Source organism: Xenopus laevis, chromosome 3L (genome assembly GCF_017654675.1).
Source record: "Xenopus laevis strain J_2021 chromosome 3L, Xenopus_laevis_v10.1, whole genome shotgun sequence".
Classification (NCBI taxonomy): Eukaryota; Metazoa; Chordata; class Amphibia; order Anura; family Pipidae; genus Xenopus; species Xenopus laevis.
In genome coordinates, this window is record NC_054375.1 from 109,239,453 (window position 1) to 109,259,246 (window position 19,794).

Sequence of the window (19,794 nt, forward strand, 5' to 3'; positions counted from 1 at the left end):
GACAGGATTCGGAGTCAATTGCGTTTCTTCACCATATCTGTCATTAGCCTACTGGAACCCATTTAATAAAAGCTGTAATCCACCACCGCTATAAATCTAATTTACAAACCTATGAATGACTCAATTACATTCTGGGAAAGCAGTTCACGGTTAGGACAGTGTAGGCAATGCTTATTATGTAGGTGTTGTTCAGCAAATAAAACTTTCAATGTAACATTAATTAAGCGCTTAAATAAAAGAAAACTACAGAGCAGCATGCCTTCATAAACAAAAATACATTTTCTTTTTACCTTTGAGCAGGTATAAAGTTCCCACTCAAAAGTACAAAACAGACATCACAGTACAGGTACTTATTGGTAAATCCATGATCAAGAAAGCTCAGGATTACAAAAAGAAAAATTTCTCTTTATAATAAACCAGTACCATCAACTTGATCATAAGTAAGCTGCATAAATCCATATTGGGTTCATATACTATTGGGCTCATTAAGGAATTATTTATCAAAGGTCGAATGTGTGAGGTTTTCTACCTCAAACTCACAACTGGTATGTTTACTTATTAATGAAAAACTGAAATGTAAAAAAACTCAAATGAATGCAATTAATTAAGGAGCAACCCACCGAAAAAAAAAAATCTTCAAATGGTGCTAGGGACCCCTGCTATTGATTTCTACATGAGCGACAGGTTTTAGCTGGAGTATTTTTGGATTTGAGCTTTTTGGCAGCTTTGTGGTTATAACAAATCTCGAAAAATTTGAGCTTTTTCTGAAACTACCCTCTAAAAACTGGAATTTTTTTGGGAAAAAAAAACTCGACCATTGATAAATAACCCCCTTAATGTCTGAATGTTTTTTGTTATTTTTTTGCAGACTTACTAAAAGATCACTTATCCAACAAACCCTAGGTCCCGAGCATTCTGGATAATAAATCCTATAACTGTACTACTACATACAAGAAACAATTTCACAAGGAAATAAAATAACTTACTGCTTTGATGTTAAGTGGTCTACCATTTAAATCTTGCTTGTTCATCACTTCTACAGCTTTTGTTACATACTCCATATCTCTAAATTCTACAACTCTGCGGAGGTGAGGAATAAAAAATAAAAATTAGCACCACTATTTGCAACCAATATAATAACGCAAAAAAAAGTTATACGTACCCGTTACCCTATATCCATAAAGTCACATGGAAAGAGAAAAAAACCAAAAAGACAATATTAAAAGATTACATCATAGAAATGTACACAAGCATTACTAAAGGTTGCATGTAAAATATTTATAACATTGTCAAATATTTATATTACTAATAAAATACATAATATTTTGTGAAGTTTTTATTCAATCCGTTTGTGTCTAATTAAATATTTTTAGCTAAGACACCTTGAAAAACAATGACAAGACTAAAGCAAATGTAAATAATTCTTCCACATGGCCAATGACTGTCCCTATACTCATCAGCATTAAATATGTAATCCATCATATTTTTTCCCCTATATAAAATTGGCAAGCTCACTAATTCAAAAACATTCACCACACTGGCTGTTAAGCAGCCGAGCAAACCACACAAGCAGTCATTAATATGCAAAGTAGTTCATTACAATACTAGCACTACTGAGTAATTTACCATTGGACTTTTATAAAGAACAAGAGTGAGACCAGAATGCAGACACTGACTCAATTTGTCTTTATTAAGCTTTTAGAAGCAAACCCTTAAACAATGGTAATCCAGTTGGTTACTTTTAACCAATTTTATTTGGACGAAAGAGTGGCAAAATTTGGAGCCTGAAATATGTGTACAGCGATACAGTAGAAGAAAATGAAACTTACTTTCCAAAAAACATGTACAGATGTTACAGAAACTGCTGAGGCTCAGAACAGCTCAGACATTGTTGCCCACGGCACTTACCCTTGATTTTCCTTCAGCATCCTTAAAGAGCTCCACGTATGTAACCTCACCAACTACATAAGACATACAAAGGAAAAAATACCAAGAGACAATACATTTAACACCAGTAGCGTTCTTTACTGTGCCCTGTGCACACCTCTACAAAAAGAAAAAACCTATTATTCACCATCAATCAACTCAGACCATCATACCTCCTTTCAATAACTAGATTATTTAGCTCATTTTCTTAAAATGTGAAAGCCACATTATCAAAAGCAATACAAGCTACCAAATTTTCACCTAATTATTCAGCACATGATGTTTTGGCAAGTATGAATATAGTTGGTGAACTAATTCAGATGCAAAACAGTCCTTGACCGTGTTATCACGTCAACGTTATCACTGATATTTGTCATCCAACTTGCAACAGCTGTTTTAAGGTGACATCAAATTGTCTTCAAATTGTAAAATTGCCTAAACATCCACATTTACAAATCATGTGTTTCACAGCAAAGCTACAAACAAGAGGAATACAGTAAAAAAGATAAACCAAATCGTCTTGTCACCTTACAACAGATACACCAAAGACAATTGCAAGCATAAGACCAAATGTTGCATTTTGGGACTAGTGGAATAGAACACGTTTCACCCAATAATTTTGGAAAGAGGAGGTGGAATTTATATGGATTATTTAAACCAAATTTCACAACTGCAACAGCAGACAGAAGGAAAACTGTAAAACAGACCATCTCTGGCAGTATAGACAATGCAGGCAATACGCCCTGTAGTATAGTAATTACACTGCATCATAAATGTAACATCATCCATAACCTATCCATTCATTAACTAGGATGATTTCTTTAAATTGCCTTTGGAAATTATCTGCAATATATTACCAGGAAACAATGAATATAAAAACATGCAAGCCCATTTTTATTCTGTTAAAAAAAATAAGTAAAAACCAAATGAAAGGTATGGTTACTTTTGCAAAGAAGTGGGTATTTTTAGCTAGTAGAAGGAATAAAAAAAAAAAAAAGGAAGACTGCCTTGCCCTGAGAACTATTAATCACAATGACTTACCTTTGTCCCTCATAAGGTCTTTAATAGCTTGCCACTTCATGTCATAGGGAATATTACTAATAAAAACTCTGTTGCGACTCTGACCCTTCTTTTCTCCCGAACCTTTATCTTTTCCATATGGATGGAACCTATTTATCTTCCTATTTCCAGCAGCTTTCTCCTTTAATGAAGTCTTTTCTTCTTTAACCTGGTCTTCACTGTCACTTAATTGGAAAATACATAGCCAGTGTAAGTTACACATTTACATAGGATTTCAAGTGCATTTTAATATCAATACCTGCACAGAGGTTACAGAAACATGGTGTCAGAACCTGGCATCGATGCGAGAAACAGAGATTCATTAAAACAACATAACCAGCACACAGAATAACTAAAAGACTTCAAAAAGGTGGATTAGAATAAGAGAAGCTGAGCAACAGCCCAAGGCTGTGGGCCACAGATACTAATTTACTTTGTAATGCCTGGCAAGGCACGGAAAGTAGTTTTCATCAACCACAATGTACAGCTCTGCCTTTTCTGTTTAGGTACAGGAGAGTATTATGGGAATTCTGTTTTGTGCAATTGGGGAAGAAAGGCAAAGGATATCTGCAAGGGACAAAGGAAGTATTAAGCTGGCCATAGATGTAAAGATTTTTAAAATATCTTTTCGTTATCTTTAAACAATTGTTTAAATGTACCATTTGTCCATCAACTAAAAAGACTATTTCCTGGTCATCCCTGGCAGCATAATAACCACCTTTGGGTATGCTCTCTCCCTGTTGGATAAGCAGAAGAAAACAACATGCCTCGCATACCCATAAGTACCAACACCACTCATCTTTGTTTTTACTGTGGGTAAGTAGAAGTTGCGGGTAGGGCACTCATGGATTCTTGTAATCCGATCACTGGGTGCAGTTCTACAGCTCCCTCCACCCGAAGCTCTGCAGATATATTACTGTGCAGAGGCCCCTGTAGCCGGGGCAGGCTTGTTTGTATACATACCTTTTTGGTGCTCTGGTGCCACCTGCAGTCGCATACCGGAAGTGACACCACTGGTGGGTCTTTTGATTTCAAACAGTGTGGCTTCAGCATTCTGTACCTATAAAGTCCTTATAGTGCTACAACATGGATCAGGCTGCCTTACAATCTACTGGTTGAGTGCCCTACCAGCATACTTATATTTTATTTTAGGGTTCTGCGAAAAGAGCTGTTCATTTATTATTACTCTCATTATGTCCCTGCTGCTTCTAAAAAACGGCACAGGATGGAGGAGAGTGCAGATTTCAGACCCTGTTGGGCTTGTGTCAATCCTGCTATAAAGCATAAGAGACTTTGCCAGACATAGGTATTTGCTGTGCATGATAAAGAAAGTCTGCTTCCACTTCTACTATATCCCTCAATCAGGAGTCTATTATGCAAAGGATCAAGAACACTGTTGCTGATACACTAAAGGTGGCCATAGAGACACAGATCCGATCGTACGAATCGAGGATTTTCGGATCGTGTGTGGCGACATTTTTCATCCGGCGGAGAGCGGTCAGTTTTGATTTTGACCCGACCGATCCCACAGGAGCCCATGGCACATCGTAATCTGATCGTTCGGCCATACGACCGAACTATCAGATTACCCCCGATATAGCCATGCCTGTTAATGGCATATCGGGGAAAGATCCGCTCGTTTGGCAACATCGCCAAACTAGCGGATCTTTGCATCTATGGCCACCATAAGGCAACCTATGGTTTCTAAAGAACCTCTGTTGTTTAAGATCCCTTATTTCAAATGATTATGAACCCCATTCCTCTGAGGAGGAAACTGAAAGTTCCGAATGTTTGAGACTAATTGATTGCGGATGCAACGTTTCGGGGTGTAACCCCTTTGTCAATCATACCGGATGTTAGTGAACACAGTATTTAAAGGATTACAAAGTAGGCTCTAATTAGTAAGCACAATGACTTAGAAACTTACAGGACTTGAAAGAATGAAAAAGTGAAAAAGGCCACAATTACAAAGTGTATAGTTCCAGCAGACGAAAAATTGTCCAAGGTTGTGAAATGTCCTTCAACCGCGGATAAAATTAATGTGTCCGTGTAGTGATAAGACTTTTGTTTCAAAATTGTCCAAGCTGCACAATGAGTTCATGTAAATTATATAAAAAGCAAAAGCAGAAAAGTCCAACACAATATTTCATAAAATATCTTTCCAAAAGGATAAAAGTGTCCAATATTGTGAAAAAAAAGTGTATCAAAAACGTGTCATTCCAAAAGTGCATATACAATGCATCAATCAACCAACCAATAAATTACCTAAAATTACTTTTCAAACAATACTAAGTAACAAGTGCCATAAGTAACAGTAGATGCTAAGGATTCAATGCTAGTACAAAGTGTATAAGAATAGCTCTCTAGTCAAACCACAAGGTTACATCTTGACAATAGAAAATATATAATATAAACATTTATTAATAACAGTTAAACTTCTCTCTTACCCTACATGTATGGAGAGAAGAGAACCTTTCCCTGAGGCATAGCTCGGCAGATTGCTTCTCTAAAAGGAAAAAATAATTATGATTAATAGACAAAAAATTACAGGAAACAGCTCATATGAAATTCCTCATTTAACCCTTTTGGATAACGGGTTTGTAAAAGCCAGATCCAATAACACTCTCTCTCTGGAGCAGTAATTTCTTTTAGATCCATGCCTGGTTTTGGAAATACTTTTTCTAATATTTGCCACCGGAGTTGTGAAAGTTGATGGGTATGAGAATAAAAATGTTTAGCAAGTAAAGTTTGCCCCTTAAATATTTCTTTTTGTTCGCGATTCCCTGTAATAACTGGTGACAGATGATGGGTACGAATGGTCGATTTGTGTACATTTAACCTTAATTTTATGGCCCTACTCCTTTGCCCTATATATAATAATCCACAGGGACATTTAATACTAGAAATTACATCCTTGGTATCGCATGTAAAAAAGCCCTGTATTGTATGTTTGGTACCCTGGTGTGGATGAATTACAAAAGGTCCAGGGGTTATGGCAATGCAGTGACCACAATTCCTACAGGGGAAGGTTCCACAATTTTGGGCCACCAAAAGAATGTGCACACCTTGCTTTTTCTTTGGTTTACCAATTCACCAATATTTCTACCTCTCCTATATAAAAACGGGGGTGGTAAGCAAAGTAAATGCCCATGCTTCTGATCTGTGCTCAGGATATTCCAGTGTTTTAAAATAATGCTCCTAAAGCACTTTTGTGTCATAAGAAGTTATAAAGAGTATTCTTTGAGTTTTGGGCTTACCTTTTGGCTTTCTAATGAGGGCCTCTTCCCTAGGAATCTATTCCACCTCCCTCCTTGTATCCATCAATGCAGTTTGTTTATCTTTCCTCTACAAAGCATAGCACCATAGCCAAAGACTCTGATTTAAATAACTCAGGTGTAGATGTAATACGTTTTACCCTCATTAACTGGCTTTTTGGCAACCCCTTAAATATACCTGGTGGGTGGAAACTAGTAGGTCTGAGCAAGTTGTTTTTATCAATTGGTTTGCTGTATAATGAAGTGACCAGCACCTTATCCACCACCTGAATATCATCATCCAAAAAAATGTAATCTGGAAGGATCCGATTTGTAAGTAAATTTAATAGTGGGATGGACACTGTTTAGGTGACAGACAAATTCTTTTAACTTATCAGACGACCCTGTCCAAAGAAAGAATGTGTCATCCACATATATTCATAGATAAATTGATTGTATACGGGGTGAGATAAAATATAGGCTTTTTCTAAATTATCCATGAATATGTTGGCATATGCAGGTGCCATGTTGGCACCCATGGCACAGCCTTGCAGTTGTAAAAAAATATTCATCATTGTATGTGAAGTAGTTCCTTGATAACACCAGATCAAGTAATTGGCAAATAAATGTAACCCTATAGTCAGGGAGATTCAAATCTGACAAATAGGTGCGCATGCAATCAATGCCTTCAGAGTGGGGTATAGAAGTAAAATGGTCCTTGACATCCAAGGAGCATAACGTAAAGTTGTCAGATTGTAAATTCAGGCTATTCAGTCGTGTTAAAAATTCGGTGGTAACTGTAAGGCAAGGTTTAAGGCAGTGATCCCCAATCAGTGCCTTGTGAGCAACATGTTGCCCTCCGACCACTTGGATGTAGCTCCCAGTGGCTTCAAAGCAGGAGCTTATTTTTGAATTCCTGACTTGAAGGCAAGTTTTGGTTGCATACAAATCAGGTGCACTGCCAAACAGAGCCTCCTGTAATTGGTGTTGAGCCTCTATTTCATAGGCAGTTTTATCCAGCAACACAATACCACCTCCTTTATCAGATTTAGTAAGGATGATATCAGAGAATTATTCTTTAATGCTTTCAATGCGTTGCGCTCAGCAACTTATATATTTTCTCGAAGTTTATTAGTTTTCGTTAGTTGTTTACTGATATCAGCCATTACTACTGCTTCAAAGGTGTCAATGGCAGGAAAAGACCCTGGGGGACCGAAATTACTTTTTTTTGCACCACCATTCTCTTTTAGTGTTTTAACAAAATTATCCGCTAACTCAGGATCTTTTCCAGCAAAATACACCTTGAGTTTCAAATTTCTGATAAATTGAAACATATAAATCGCCATACTGAATGGTGCTGCGGTGTAAGTGGGTACAAAGTTTAACCCTTTACTTAAGATGGATAGTTCATTAGTCTCTAATTCGTGTTTAGATAAATTAACATTAGTTACCTGCGGTGCCTCCATGTTTGCTAGAGTATGAGCCTGGGTTTTCCTCCCACGGCCCCTCCGTGTCCTGCGTTTCTTGATGTATAATGGCCTTCCTCTAAAAAAGGAACCGGAGAACTCTGTCAGGATGCAGGCGAGGTAAGTTCCAAGTTCCAGAATTGTGTTGCGGATTGCCGTGAGGAATTTGCAAAGTGCTGTCGGTGGGGACGTGAGGTCTGGACCTTTAGTAATTCATCCACACCAAGGTACCAAACATACAATACAGGGCTTTTTTACATGCGATACCAAGGACATAATTTATAGTATTAAATGTCCCTGTGGATTATTATATATAGGGCAAACGAGTAGGGCCATAAAATTAAGGTTAAATGAACACAAATCGACCATTCGTACCCATCATCCGTCACAAGTTATTACAGGGAATCACGAACAAAAAGAAAAATTTAAGGGGGAAACTACTTGCTAAACATATTTATTCTCATACCCATCAACTTTCACAACTCCGGTGGCAAATATTAGAAAAAAGTATTTCCAAAACCAGGCATGGATCTAAAGAAATTACTGCTCCAGAGAGAGTGTTATTGGATCTGGCTTTTACAAACATGTTATCCAAAAGTGGCAAATATTAGAAAAAGTATTTCCAAAACCAGGCATGGATCTAAAGAAATGACTGCTCTAGAGAGATCTGGATCTGGCTTTTACAAACCCGTTATCCAAAAGGGTTAAATGAGGCATTTCATATGAGCTGTTTCCTGTAATTTTTTGTCTATTAATCATAATTATTTTCCCCTTTTAGATAATCAATCTGCCGTGCTATGCCTCATGGAAAGGTTCGCTTCTCTCCATACATGTAGGGTAAGATAGAAGTTTAACGGTTATTAATAAATATTTATATTATATATTTTCTATTGTCAAGATGTAACCTTGTGGTTTGACCAAAGAGCTATTCTTATACACTTTGTACTAGCATTGAATCCTTAGCATTTACTGTTACTTATGGCACTTGTTACTTAGTATTGTTTGAAAAGTAATTTTAGATAATTTATTGATTGATTGATACATTGTAAATGCGCTTTTGGAATGACAGGTTTTTGATACACTATTTTATCACTATATTGGACACTTATCCTTTTGGAAAGATATTTTATGAAATATACTATTGTGTTGGACTTTTCCACTTTTGCTTTTTATGTAATGTACATGAACTCATTGTGCAGATTGGACAATTTTGAAACAAAAGTCTTTATCACTACACGGACACAAATTTTATCCACGGTTGAAGGACATTTCACAACCTTTGACAATTTTTCGTCTGCTGGAACTATTCACTTTGTAATTGTGGCCTTTTTCACTTTTTGATTCTTTTAAGTCTTGTAAGTTTCTAAGTAATTGTGCTTACTAATTAGAGCCGAATTTGCAATCCTTTAAATACTGTGTTCACTAACATCCAGTATGATTGACAAAGGGGTTACGCCCCAAAACGTTGCATCCGCAATAAATGAGCAAGGGTTTTCTCCCTGCTAGAAATAACCCATGCTGTGCCAGTGATTCTTCTACTCTTCACGCTGAACTGGAGGTTGCCAACGCCTCTTTCATTGAGCACCTGGGACTCAAAGATTAGGAAGGCCAGGGTGTGCGAAGGTAATCTCTCTCTATTCCTGTGACTAATTGATTCCTTCCCTAATTCAGATGCAGGAATCAAGGACATAATTGACCAGGAGTGGGCGAAAAGCCCTAAAGAGTTTCCTGTTGAGAATAAAAATTTCTAACCTGTCTGGAGATCTGGCAAAATCCGCTAACTGTGGATGCTCCAGTGGCCCGTCTATCTAAAAAGACCACTTCTGACTGACAACATTTCAACTTTAAAGCATCCAATGGACAGACAGAATTTAAGAAAGCTGCTTGTAAGCTGCAGTTGTTGCAGCTATTTTTTTAAAGCAATGTCTGTTTGGGCAGAGAACATTGATTAGGCTGTTATGGAGAATTTTCCTAAGGAAGCAGTCTGTGAAGCCATTTCTGATTTGAAGTAAGCAGCGGAATTGTTCCCTTCGAGAGTACGAGTATTTTTGGTAAATCTTTGGGCATTATTATTTCCAAATCTTTGCCCCAAACTAAGTGTTTTCAAGAGAGAAGACAAGATGGGTTCTTCCAAGCACAAAGAGGAGGCTAGATACTACAGGCCTGGGAAGGAATACAAGTCTTCTGGCATTCTGGTCAGTTGTGATTTTTTTCATGCCTCTAAGGCTAAGAATTCCAGATCCCCTAAAATGCAACCAAAGCCACAATGAGATGAGGCTGGTCCAACTTTTTACAAAAGTCAAGACAATTTTCATTTCTTCAGGGAGAACCAATTATTTAGTCTTTCAGGACTACATATCTCAGCTACTTGCAAAGGAGGCAATTTTGCCAGTTTCCCCTCAGCAATGGGGTCTAGGCGTTATTTCCCCTTGTTCCAAGTTACAAAGGCATCATGAGATTTATGGCCTATTCTAGATTAAGACGTATGAACAAGTTTTTAAAACATCAGAAATTCAAGATGGGGTCACTTGCCATCTTGGTTGGTATTCCACATAGGTGATTAGTTAGCTTCTCTCAACTTAAAGGATGCATATCTTCACCTTCTTGTGGCAGAGTAATAGCGTCTTTTAGTATTTGCCTGGGAAGGTCTCATTTTCAATTTCATTTCCTGGCTTTCTACCTTGCCAAGAACCTGCACCAAGGTGTTAGTGGTGCTCATTACCAAACTGAGGAAAGAGGATTTGGAAGTCTATCTTCTAATTGTAGCAAGACATCCAGAGACACTCAAGAACTAGTTACTGTTGATGAGGTCAACTCTTATACATTTTGGTTGGGTTCTGAATGAAGAGTAGAGCCAACCAGTATCCACACAGATGATTATATTCCTGGGTGCTCTCTTCAACACTAGGCTGGGATTGGTTCTTTACCCCAGCAGAGAATTCTCAAGTTACCTCCGAGGTGAAGCGTCTCCAGAATCTCAATTCTTTGCAAGCCAGGGAACTCACAGAATTTCTGGGTCTTCTAACTTCTACCATCAGTCTTGTCAAGTGGGCGAGGTGGAGAATGAGGCCTGTTCAGAGGTGATTCCTGGCTCACTGGAATTGGTCAGTAGAAGAGTTGAAGTGCAAGACAAATCCATGGCAGTAGTCTTACACTGCAAATATTTTATTGGGGAAGTGAAAATCACTACATGATTTTTTTGGGTTAGGCCCTTTACCAAGTGTGCAGGAACATACAAGGAAAGAACATTTAAGCATTCTATGACCTTTCACTGGAATCAGTATCTCAAGGATTGGTCACAGAAAATCTCTCTAGTTCAAGTCTCAGCTGGTGTGGTAGCAGGGCCCAGTGAATTTTTGCAGGGGTTTTTCCCCTGGTAGAGCCTCAATGGATAAAGGTTTCTACCGATGCATCTGGCACAAGCTGGAGAGGCCATACAGAAGTACAGAAGCTCAGGGGGGTGTGGAAGAAAGATTTGTTACACCTGCCATCAAACATTTTGGAGTGGAGAACGATTCGGAAAGCATGGATTGCTTTCAGGCCAATGCCTCAGCGGTGTCATATAAAAGGAAGCAGGGAGGCACAGGCAGCATCATGCTCTTAAAAGAAACTATTCCAATCATGGCTTGGGCGCAGTCCCATTTATTGGACATCACAGTCATCCACATTCCACGAGTCTTGAACTATCAGGCAGATGTTCTGAGTCGGAGAGTTATAGAGATCGTTATAGTTTAGAGATCGTGCCTGCACCCATATCCAGTAACCCTCAATATAGTGGCTCGGAGATTGAAAAGTTTGACTGAAGCAACAGGGTTGCTCTGATCCGGTGGTCGAAACACTTATGAAGGCCAGGATAGGATCTGGGACCGTTTTGCTTCCTGGTCTGAGGCTCGGGTATCCTCTAAACCCTTCTACTTCCAAGATCTTGGCTTTTCTCAAGTCTGATCTGGATTATGGATGCAGTCTCAGTTCTTTGAAGGTTTAAATTTCAGCCTTATCTGCGGTATTAGGCGAGAAATGGGCAGAGGAGTCTTATCTGATCAGTTTTTTTTAAAGTTCTGAGAATCAGACCTCCATTGAAAAAGATTGCTGCTCTGTGGGATCTTCCTCTGGTCCTTAAGGCACCCTTTGAGCTGGGTCTTGATATTTCCCTTTGCCCATTGTCTCTGAAGACAACAAAATATTTTACTGGTTGCCTTGACATTGGCTAGACGAGTTGGAGAGATGCAAGCTTTGTCTGTGGATCAGCCCTATACAGTTTTCCATGAGGAGAAGGTGGTCTTGAAACTGGTCCTGTCTTTTTTTTACCAAGGGTGGTGCCTAATTTTCATCTTAATAAACCTATTGTTCTTCCATCTATGCCTTCAGTTAGAGAGGAGAGTCTTTTAGATGTCAAAAAGGTGTCTTCAAGCTTCATTCAAAGAACAGAGGAAGTTAGGAAATCTAGGAGACTATTCATTATTCCAGCAGGTGCAAGACAAGGGGAACCTGCATCTAAGAGAACCTTGGGAAAGTAGATTAATAAAGCTATTTCCAAGGTGTATACAGAGCAGGACAGACCATCACCTTCAGGCTTGAAGGCACATTCTACCAGGAGTGTTCCTGCTTTTTGAGCAGCAGAAGCAGAAGTCTCTTCAGAGACAATCTGCAGGGCAGCTAACTGGGCATCATCTCATAATTAGTAAGCATTATTAATTTTATTTTTCAGAGATTCTATTGGACAGTCTGTCCTTGCAGCTTTTATTGATTAAAGCATATTCAGCATGTTATTTTCCCTCCCTTTGTGTTTTATTGCTGTGGTATTACCCAAAGGTTATTATTATGCTGCCAGGGATGACCAGGAAAAAGGGAAATTGTTGCATACTTACCGTAATTTTCTTTTCCTGGTCATCCCTATGGCAGCATACCCACCCTAGCTTGTTTGTGCTTAGTACTAAGACAAGGGGAGTTGGAGGAGGAGGTACTTATGGGTATGGGAGGCATGTGTTTTCTTCTGTTTATCCAACAGGGAGAGAGCACACCCAAAGGTTATTAGGATGACCAGGAAAAGAAAATTACGGTAAGTATGAAACAATGTTCCTTTTTCAAGCAATATAGTCTAGTTGAAGCCAGGAAAACTGAGGGTAGCTGTCTTTTTGGCCCTGCAAACATAGATAGATTTCACTGTGACCGATGAAAATTTTTTAAACTGGCGATCAATTTTCTAACAGATGTCAGATGAAAAATAGTTAGCTGCACGATTGTTCGATTCCCACTAACCTCACGATAATCTGATGGATTGGCTGGATTACACTAAAATCGGTCATTCACCAAAAAGAATCTTTGCTTGTATGGGGGGCCTTAAAGGGGTGGTTCACCTTCAAACAACTAGTTGCTTTCAGTTAGATCACAAGAAATAATGACTTTTTCCAATTACTTTCTATTTTCTATGTGTCGCTGTTTTTCTAATATTGAAGTGTAAATTGTCTTTTTTCATCTTCTAAAGCAGCCCTGGGAGGGGGGGGGCATCCGACCCTGTAAACTGTTCTAAATGGATACATTACAGGCAGCTGTTAGACTTGATACAATTGTTGCTAATACTCCAGAGATGCTGCTGAGAAATGTATCAACTAAATGTTGCAAAATTGTAACAGTTCAGAGTCTGGCCTGAATTACTGAGATGCCAGACTCAAACACCAGAGACAGGGACATTCAGCTTTAAACTTAGATTTTGGAAAAACAGTAAAAAAAAATAAATAATGGAAAGTTATTGAAAAAAGTCTTTATTTCTGGGGAACAATCTGAAAACAACTGAACTGAAAAAAAGTGTTTGGAAGGTGAACACCCCCTTTAAGTTTACACCTCATTCAATGGTAATTGCCTTTCAACTTGCATACAGGCCCAAAACACATTTTATGGTTTAAAAATTCACCTGAGCAGTGATACTGTATTCTACAGTGGGCAGCATGGGTGTTTTCAGTCCTTTGTCTGCAAGTGGAGAACATTTCTGATGTGCCATTATTCTAATTAATTAAAATATAATCTGACCAGTGCTCTAAGAGTGTGCACTTTGTAAATTTGCCAAATCAAACCATAGTTGCTAGGGTAATTTGCAAAATCAAGGCATGGTTGCTAAGGTAATTTGCAAAATCAAGGCATGGTTGTTAGGCAGGGTTGCCATCTTTTCTGGAAAAAAATACCGGCCTTCCTATATATTTATTTATTTTCCCTATTAATAACATTGGGATCAACCATCATTTTTAATGGCCAAGCCGGTAAAATTCCGGCCGGGTGGCAACCCTATTGTTAGGGTAATTTGCAAATTGAAGCCATGGTTGCTAGGGTCATTTGCAAAAGCAAGGCATGGTTGCTAGGGTCATTTGCAAAAGCAAGGCATGGTTGCTAGGGTCATTTGCAAAAGCAAGGCATGGTTGCTAGGGTCATTTGCAAAAGCAAGGCATGGTTGCTAGGGTCATTTGCAAAAGCAAGCCATGGTTGCTAGGGTCATTTGCAAAAGCAAGCCATGGTTGCTAGGGTCATTTGCAAAAGCAAGCCATGGTTGCTAGGGTCATTTGCAAAAGCAAGCCATGGTTGCTAGGGTCATTTGCAAAAGCAAGCCATGGTTGCTAGGGTCATTTGCAAAAGCAAGCCATGGTTGCTAGGGTCATTTGCAAAAGCAAGCCATGGTTGCTAGGGTCATTTGCAAAAGCAAGCCATGGTTGCTAGGGTCATTTGCAAAAGCAAGCCATGGTTGCTAGGGTCATTTGCACATTCAAGCCATGGTTGCTAGGGTCATTTGCACATTCAAGCCATGGTTGCTAGGGTCATTTGCACATTCAAGGCATGGTTGCTAGGGTCATTTGCACATTCAAGGCATGGTTGCTAGGGTCATTTGCACATTCAAGGCATGGTTGCTAGGGTCATTTGCACATTCAAGGCATGGTTGCTAGGGTCATTTGCACATTCAAGGCATGGTTGCTAGGGTCATTTGCAAAAGCAAGGCATGGTTGCTAGGGTCATTTGCAAAAGCAAGGCATGGTTGCTAGGGTCATTTGCAAAAGCAAGGCATGGTTGCTAGGGTCATTTGCAAAAGCAAGGCATGGTTGCTAGGGTCATTTGCAAAAGCAAGGCATGGTTGCTAGGGTCATTTGCAAAAGCAAGGCATGGTTGCTAGGGTCATTTGCAAAAGCAAGGCATGGTTGCTAGGGTCATTTGCAAAAGCAAGGCATGGTTGCTAGGGTCATTTGCAAAAGCAAGGCATGGTTGCTAGGGTCATTTGCAAAAGCAAGGCATGGTTGCTAGGGTCATTTGCAAAAGCAAGGCATGGTTGCTAGGGTCATTTGCAAAAGCAAGGCATGGTTGCTAGGGTCATTTGCAAAAGCAAGGCATGGTTGCTAGGGTCATTTGCAAAAGCAAGGCATGGTTGCTAGGGTCATTTGCAAAAGCAAGGCATGGTTGCTAGGGTCATTTGCAAATTCAAGGCATGGTTGCTAGGGTCATTTGCAAATTCAAGGCATGGTTGCTAGGGTCATTTGCAAATTCAAGGCATGGTTGCTAGGGTCATTAGCAAATTCAAGGCATGGTTGCTAGGGTCATTAGCAAATTCAAGGCATGGTTGCTAGGGTAATTAGCAAATTCAAGGCACGGTTGCTAAGGTAATTAGCAAATTCAAGGCACGGTTGCTAGGGTAATTAGCAAATTCAAGGCACGGTTGCTAGGGTAATTAGCAAAATCAAGGCACGGTTGCTAGGGTAATTAGCAAAATCAAGGCATGGTTGCTAGGGTAATTAGCAAATTCAAGGCATGGTTGCTAGGGTAATTAGCAAAAGCAAGGCATGGTTGCTAGGGTAATTTACAGCCAGAATTCAGAAATTGCAACCTGGAGAGCTGGTAAATAAAACAAGCTAACCAATTGGAAAAACACAAAAAAGAATAAACGAATTACAAATAGTCTGAGAATAGAACACTACATCATACTAAAGTGTAACTGAAAGGTGATCTAATGTAGAACAATTTGAAATAACCTAACAAAGGCCCCTCCCCCACCGGAAATCACAGGCGCCAAGTGGCCCAAAATCGCCTTTGTGCTTCCCAAGCGCTTCTATGTTATTATTAATGGTATCACGTGGTAAAGTTCTCGCAGGATTCAGAATTGCGGGAGCTCTAGGGGTTCCATTGGGACACTGGCTTTATGCAGCCGCTTATAAACCATGATTTATTCCTAACGTTTATGGCGGGCCGTAAATGATTTCAGTGCGGAGCCCAGTTACTGCTAGGAGATATCCCAGGAAACACAATAAAGGATAGCGACGCGCTTGGAGCTCGATTCCCTCCCATTGTTATCTGCACACGCTCTGACACAATGGCGAGGCCTCTGCCTCCAATCAGTTGCTACTGCTAGAGCCCGGCGCAGATATAAGGGCCTGTACCCACGGCGCCTGGCGGACTCGTGACCGAGCAACATTAAATAGTCCCCCGCATGAACAATACTGCCCGTACCCCAAGATTACTCCACCTCCCCATTACTAATTAATACTCGCGACAACACTTAGAGTCGCATTAGCTTGCTTTATTTAGAGCTGAAGGTGGAGTACAGCCAGAGAACTACACTCATATTCCCCCTACAACCAGCGCACTAATTATTATTATTATTAGGCCTGCGCGTGCTGCATTATAGTTTGCCATACGTACTTTTTGACACCGTTTGATTCCTCCGCAAAACTTGCGTCCTCACACAGGCTATCACTGCTGTTCAGAGCGTCCTGGGAATCTTGCTGATCGATCTCCGCCATTCTCTCTGCACCTGGTTCTCTTCACACAGCAAAAGCAGCGCGACACACAAGGAGATTCGGAAAGGCCGCAATCTGATCTTGCCCCTCAGCCGCGTCACCAGAATTATTATTCTCGCGAGAGTATAGAGACTTTCTCTCTCTCACCACCCCTCTCTTTTGAATGCAAGCGCTTTATTAACATTTGAACAGGGAGATAGTCTGTTGTGTGAGAGGAGGTTTCTTTGTGTGGAGGCGGTGGTCTAGCTTCAGCTTTCTTTACATTTTGGGAGATGGAAAACAAATACTGAACTTTTTTTTAAAAAAGATAACGCAATGTATTTATACTAGGGTCTAATTAATTCATTTTAAATACTTTACGATGTATTAATCTGTGGTTGAAAAGTATAATTTCTATAACTCGGAAATCAGCTTCAAAACACCTCCACCAAAATGGCGTCTAGTTCTGACTGTGCATAGAGGGAAATCAGCTTCAAAACACCTCCACCAAAATGGTGTCTAGTTCTGCGCATAGAGGGCATATGAAATTCCAGCTGAACTTGCCTTACTTTAAGGGCAAGAGACACACTGCTATTTCGGGAGTTTAGTCGCCCAGCGACAAATTGCTGCTTCTTCTGGCAACTAGTCTTCCCAAACTGCCTTCCCGTCGTGTATACTGTAAATCGCTGGCTGGATGGCACTCGGAATGCTTCGTTTTCCAAAGTTGCCTCAAGGAAACTTCAGATGACTTTGGAAAGCCGAAGCAATCCGAGTGCCATCCCACCAGCAATTTACATTCTAGCCGACGGGAAGGCAGTTCTGGGAGATTAGTTGCCTGAAGAGGAAGCGTTGCTGGGCGACTAATCTCCCAAAATAGTAGCACGTGTCTCTGCCCTAATACTACAAATACAGTGCACATCTGCAAACTGGCTGGTAAAAATTATGATATTACAGGAAAGGAATGAACGGAGAGGAAGAATATCTATTGTATCTAGGGTTGCCACCTTTTCTGGAAAAAAAATACCGGCCTTCCTATATTCTTCCCGTTTTTTCCTTATAATAATATTGGCATCAAGCATCATTTTTACCGGCCAGGCCGGTAAAATACTGGCCAGCTGGCAACCCTAACTATATCTGCAGTGTAACTAGGGGTCTATTCATGCCTCCCAACACTAGAAAGAGGGACAAAAAGATCAACTGCGTGTAGTGTTTTGAGCATTTACCAGCATACATATTCTTCAGCACACCACTTACTTTTCCTTTTTTCTTTAGGGTGCATTCAACTCCTCCAGCTACTTCCAAGCCTGGTTTTCATACAACGATTCCCATAGGGAGGAAGCACACCAAACATATGATTTTGCCTTTTAGGACATTTATTCAGCAGTGTTGCCAACACTGCTGAATAAATGTCCTAAAAGGCAAAATCATATGTTTGGTGTGCTTCCTCCCTATGGGAATCGTTGTGTTTTGAGCATTCCCATTTCATGGCCCTAAATAACACATTGTTTTACTAAATTTAGCAGGCTATAGAAAGTTTGAACGCATTTCTGGGGGATTTAGGGTCAGGTTTTATGTGTTATTACAGTTTTGATAATGAAGCTGCAAGTCACAGTTTCCCCAAGCAATCTCCTTATCTTAAATAGTTACAATTGAATTTTTGCATATCTTAAATTGTTACAAATGTATCTAAGTGTGGCTGCTGAGTTTTTTGGGCTCTGCCAAAAGCCTCTTATTTAAAGGACCAGTAACATCAAAAACATTTTTTAACGTCATTTCATAACGAAATAAAAACACCAAGACAAATTAAAATTTAAAATAGAAAAGCCTTTATTAAAAATAGCTTACTGAAACTTTACTTCCTGTCCTCTACAGAAAAGGTGAAAGGGCGACAACGATCCATCGTGCTGTGCTCAATTTCTTTTCCCATTCTACTGACAGCGTGTGTTCATGTGTGTTCAGAGGAAGGCGATGTCAGCGGGCTCCCCATTAGCTCCCACACTGAAATGCTCATCGAATCCGACAACCACAGCCTTCACTTCGGGGTCCGTCTCCACCGAAGCCCAGTCCTTGGGGGTGCCAGTCAGAAGGTCAGCTCCGCAGCCTAAGTCAGGGATCCCCGCCGCCCCCGAACTCCTCGATCAGCGCCCGACCCCCCAATTAGATAGACTTTTCTCTGTGCTCGGCTGTGCTCTTAGTTGCTTGCCCAAAGAACCTGCTGATTCCCCTGAGGCCGAATCCCCTGTGTGTTTGCCCGGCTGGAGCACCTGAGGGCAGGACCCACCTGTTTCGGTGAAGCTGATGATCTCGGCTGTTCTCAGTGCTGTGCGGTGGGGGGGCGGGAGGCTGTGCCCATCCAGATCAGTGATCTCCAAGAAGAAGACCCGCTGCAAGTATGCGGAGAAGCTGGTGTCGGCTGGGCTTCAAGGCTGACCCGGGGGAAGTGTTCGGCACCGTGTACTGTACGGTGATCTATCTGCCATGGCCTCTGCCTTGAGGAAACTACACGCCGGCCAGGTCTGGGAAGTTTATGCCCACTTGTGCATTGTGCCCCCGGCAGCCGTGTTGCAACTTGCAACTTTGTGACAATCGCATCCATTCATACTCACATTCCCTGTCAGCCTATGAGGGACTGTGCCTGCCTTACACATTACACTGCAAAATCGGCCGAGAGTGTAAGCACCAGAACTGACAAAAGGGTTCCAGACCCAAAAGAAGAAGAAGAGGAAACTTTTTGGCGGTGAGTTTCTGAAATCATCCAGCGCATTTAAGTGGCTGGTTTCAGCCCTGTCTGGCCCTAGCCTAAACATTACATACCTTTCTGCCCTTGTCAAGCTGCTTTGTTTTGAAATTGCTTAACACACAAGTTACATATAAGTTTCTATGATAGTAAGAAATTACTTACATTTCATAAGATTAGAGACCCAATGATCTTGCTGTGGGTCCAAATAACTAGTCAGTAGTAGTTCATATAAATAGTAAAAAAATATTAATAAGTCAGTGTCTTAATTGGGGATTACTGGTGTTTACCTTAAGTTTTTTAATTCATTGGGGGTCAGTGAAGTTTGCCCTAAGTTCTACCTCTTACACTGTTCTGCTTTCTTGTTGCTAGATAAGTTACTTACTGTAAGTTTTTGCATAAGTTACTTAAATTACCATACCTGTAATAGCCCCAATGATTTTGCTGTTGGGCTCAATTACTAGTCATTTCACTGTTAAAGTTCATCTAGGTGCAGGCCCGGATTTATGGCAAGGCCACAAAGGCCGGGCCTAGGGTGCCATAAATTATTCTAATTTATTATTTGAATCTACACGTGCCCTGTCCGCTGTTCTCTGGGTGTAACA

At 40.3% G+C, this 19,794-nt stretch overlaps 1 protein-coding gene across 5 annotated transcripts in view; it reads right to left on the bottom strand.

The window, feature by feature from the left end:
* Positions 1 to 16,614, bottom strand: part of myef2.L (myelin expression factor 2 L homeolog) — a 37,704-nt gene extending 21,090 nt beyond the window's left edge. Inside the window, 7 exon segments of one of the 5 annotated variants that reach the window (NM_001096673.1) lie at positions 987 to 1,080; positions 1,163 to 1,170; positions 1,909 to 1,961; positions 2,968 to 3,170; positions 5,433 to 5,491; positions 7,691 to 7,784; positions 16,376 to 16,580. In NM_001096673.1, the coding sequence (NP_001090142.1) occupies positions 987 to 1,080; positions 1,163 to 1,170; positions 1,909 to 1,961; positions 2,968 to 3,170; positions 5,433 to 5,491; positions 7,691 to 7,784; positions 16,376 to 16,476 (612 nt within the window). In that variant the 5' untranslated portion in view covers positions 16,477 to 16,580. 5 annotated transcript variants of the gene reach the window in all.
* Between the last annotated feature and the right edge of the window lie 3,180 nt (positions 16,615 to 19,794).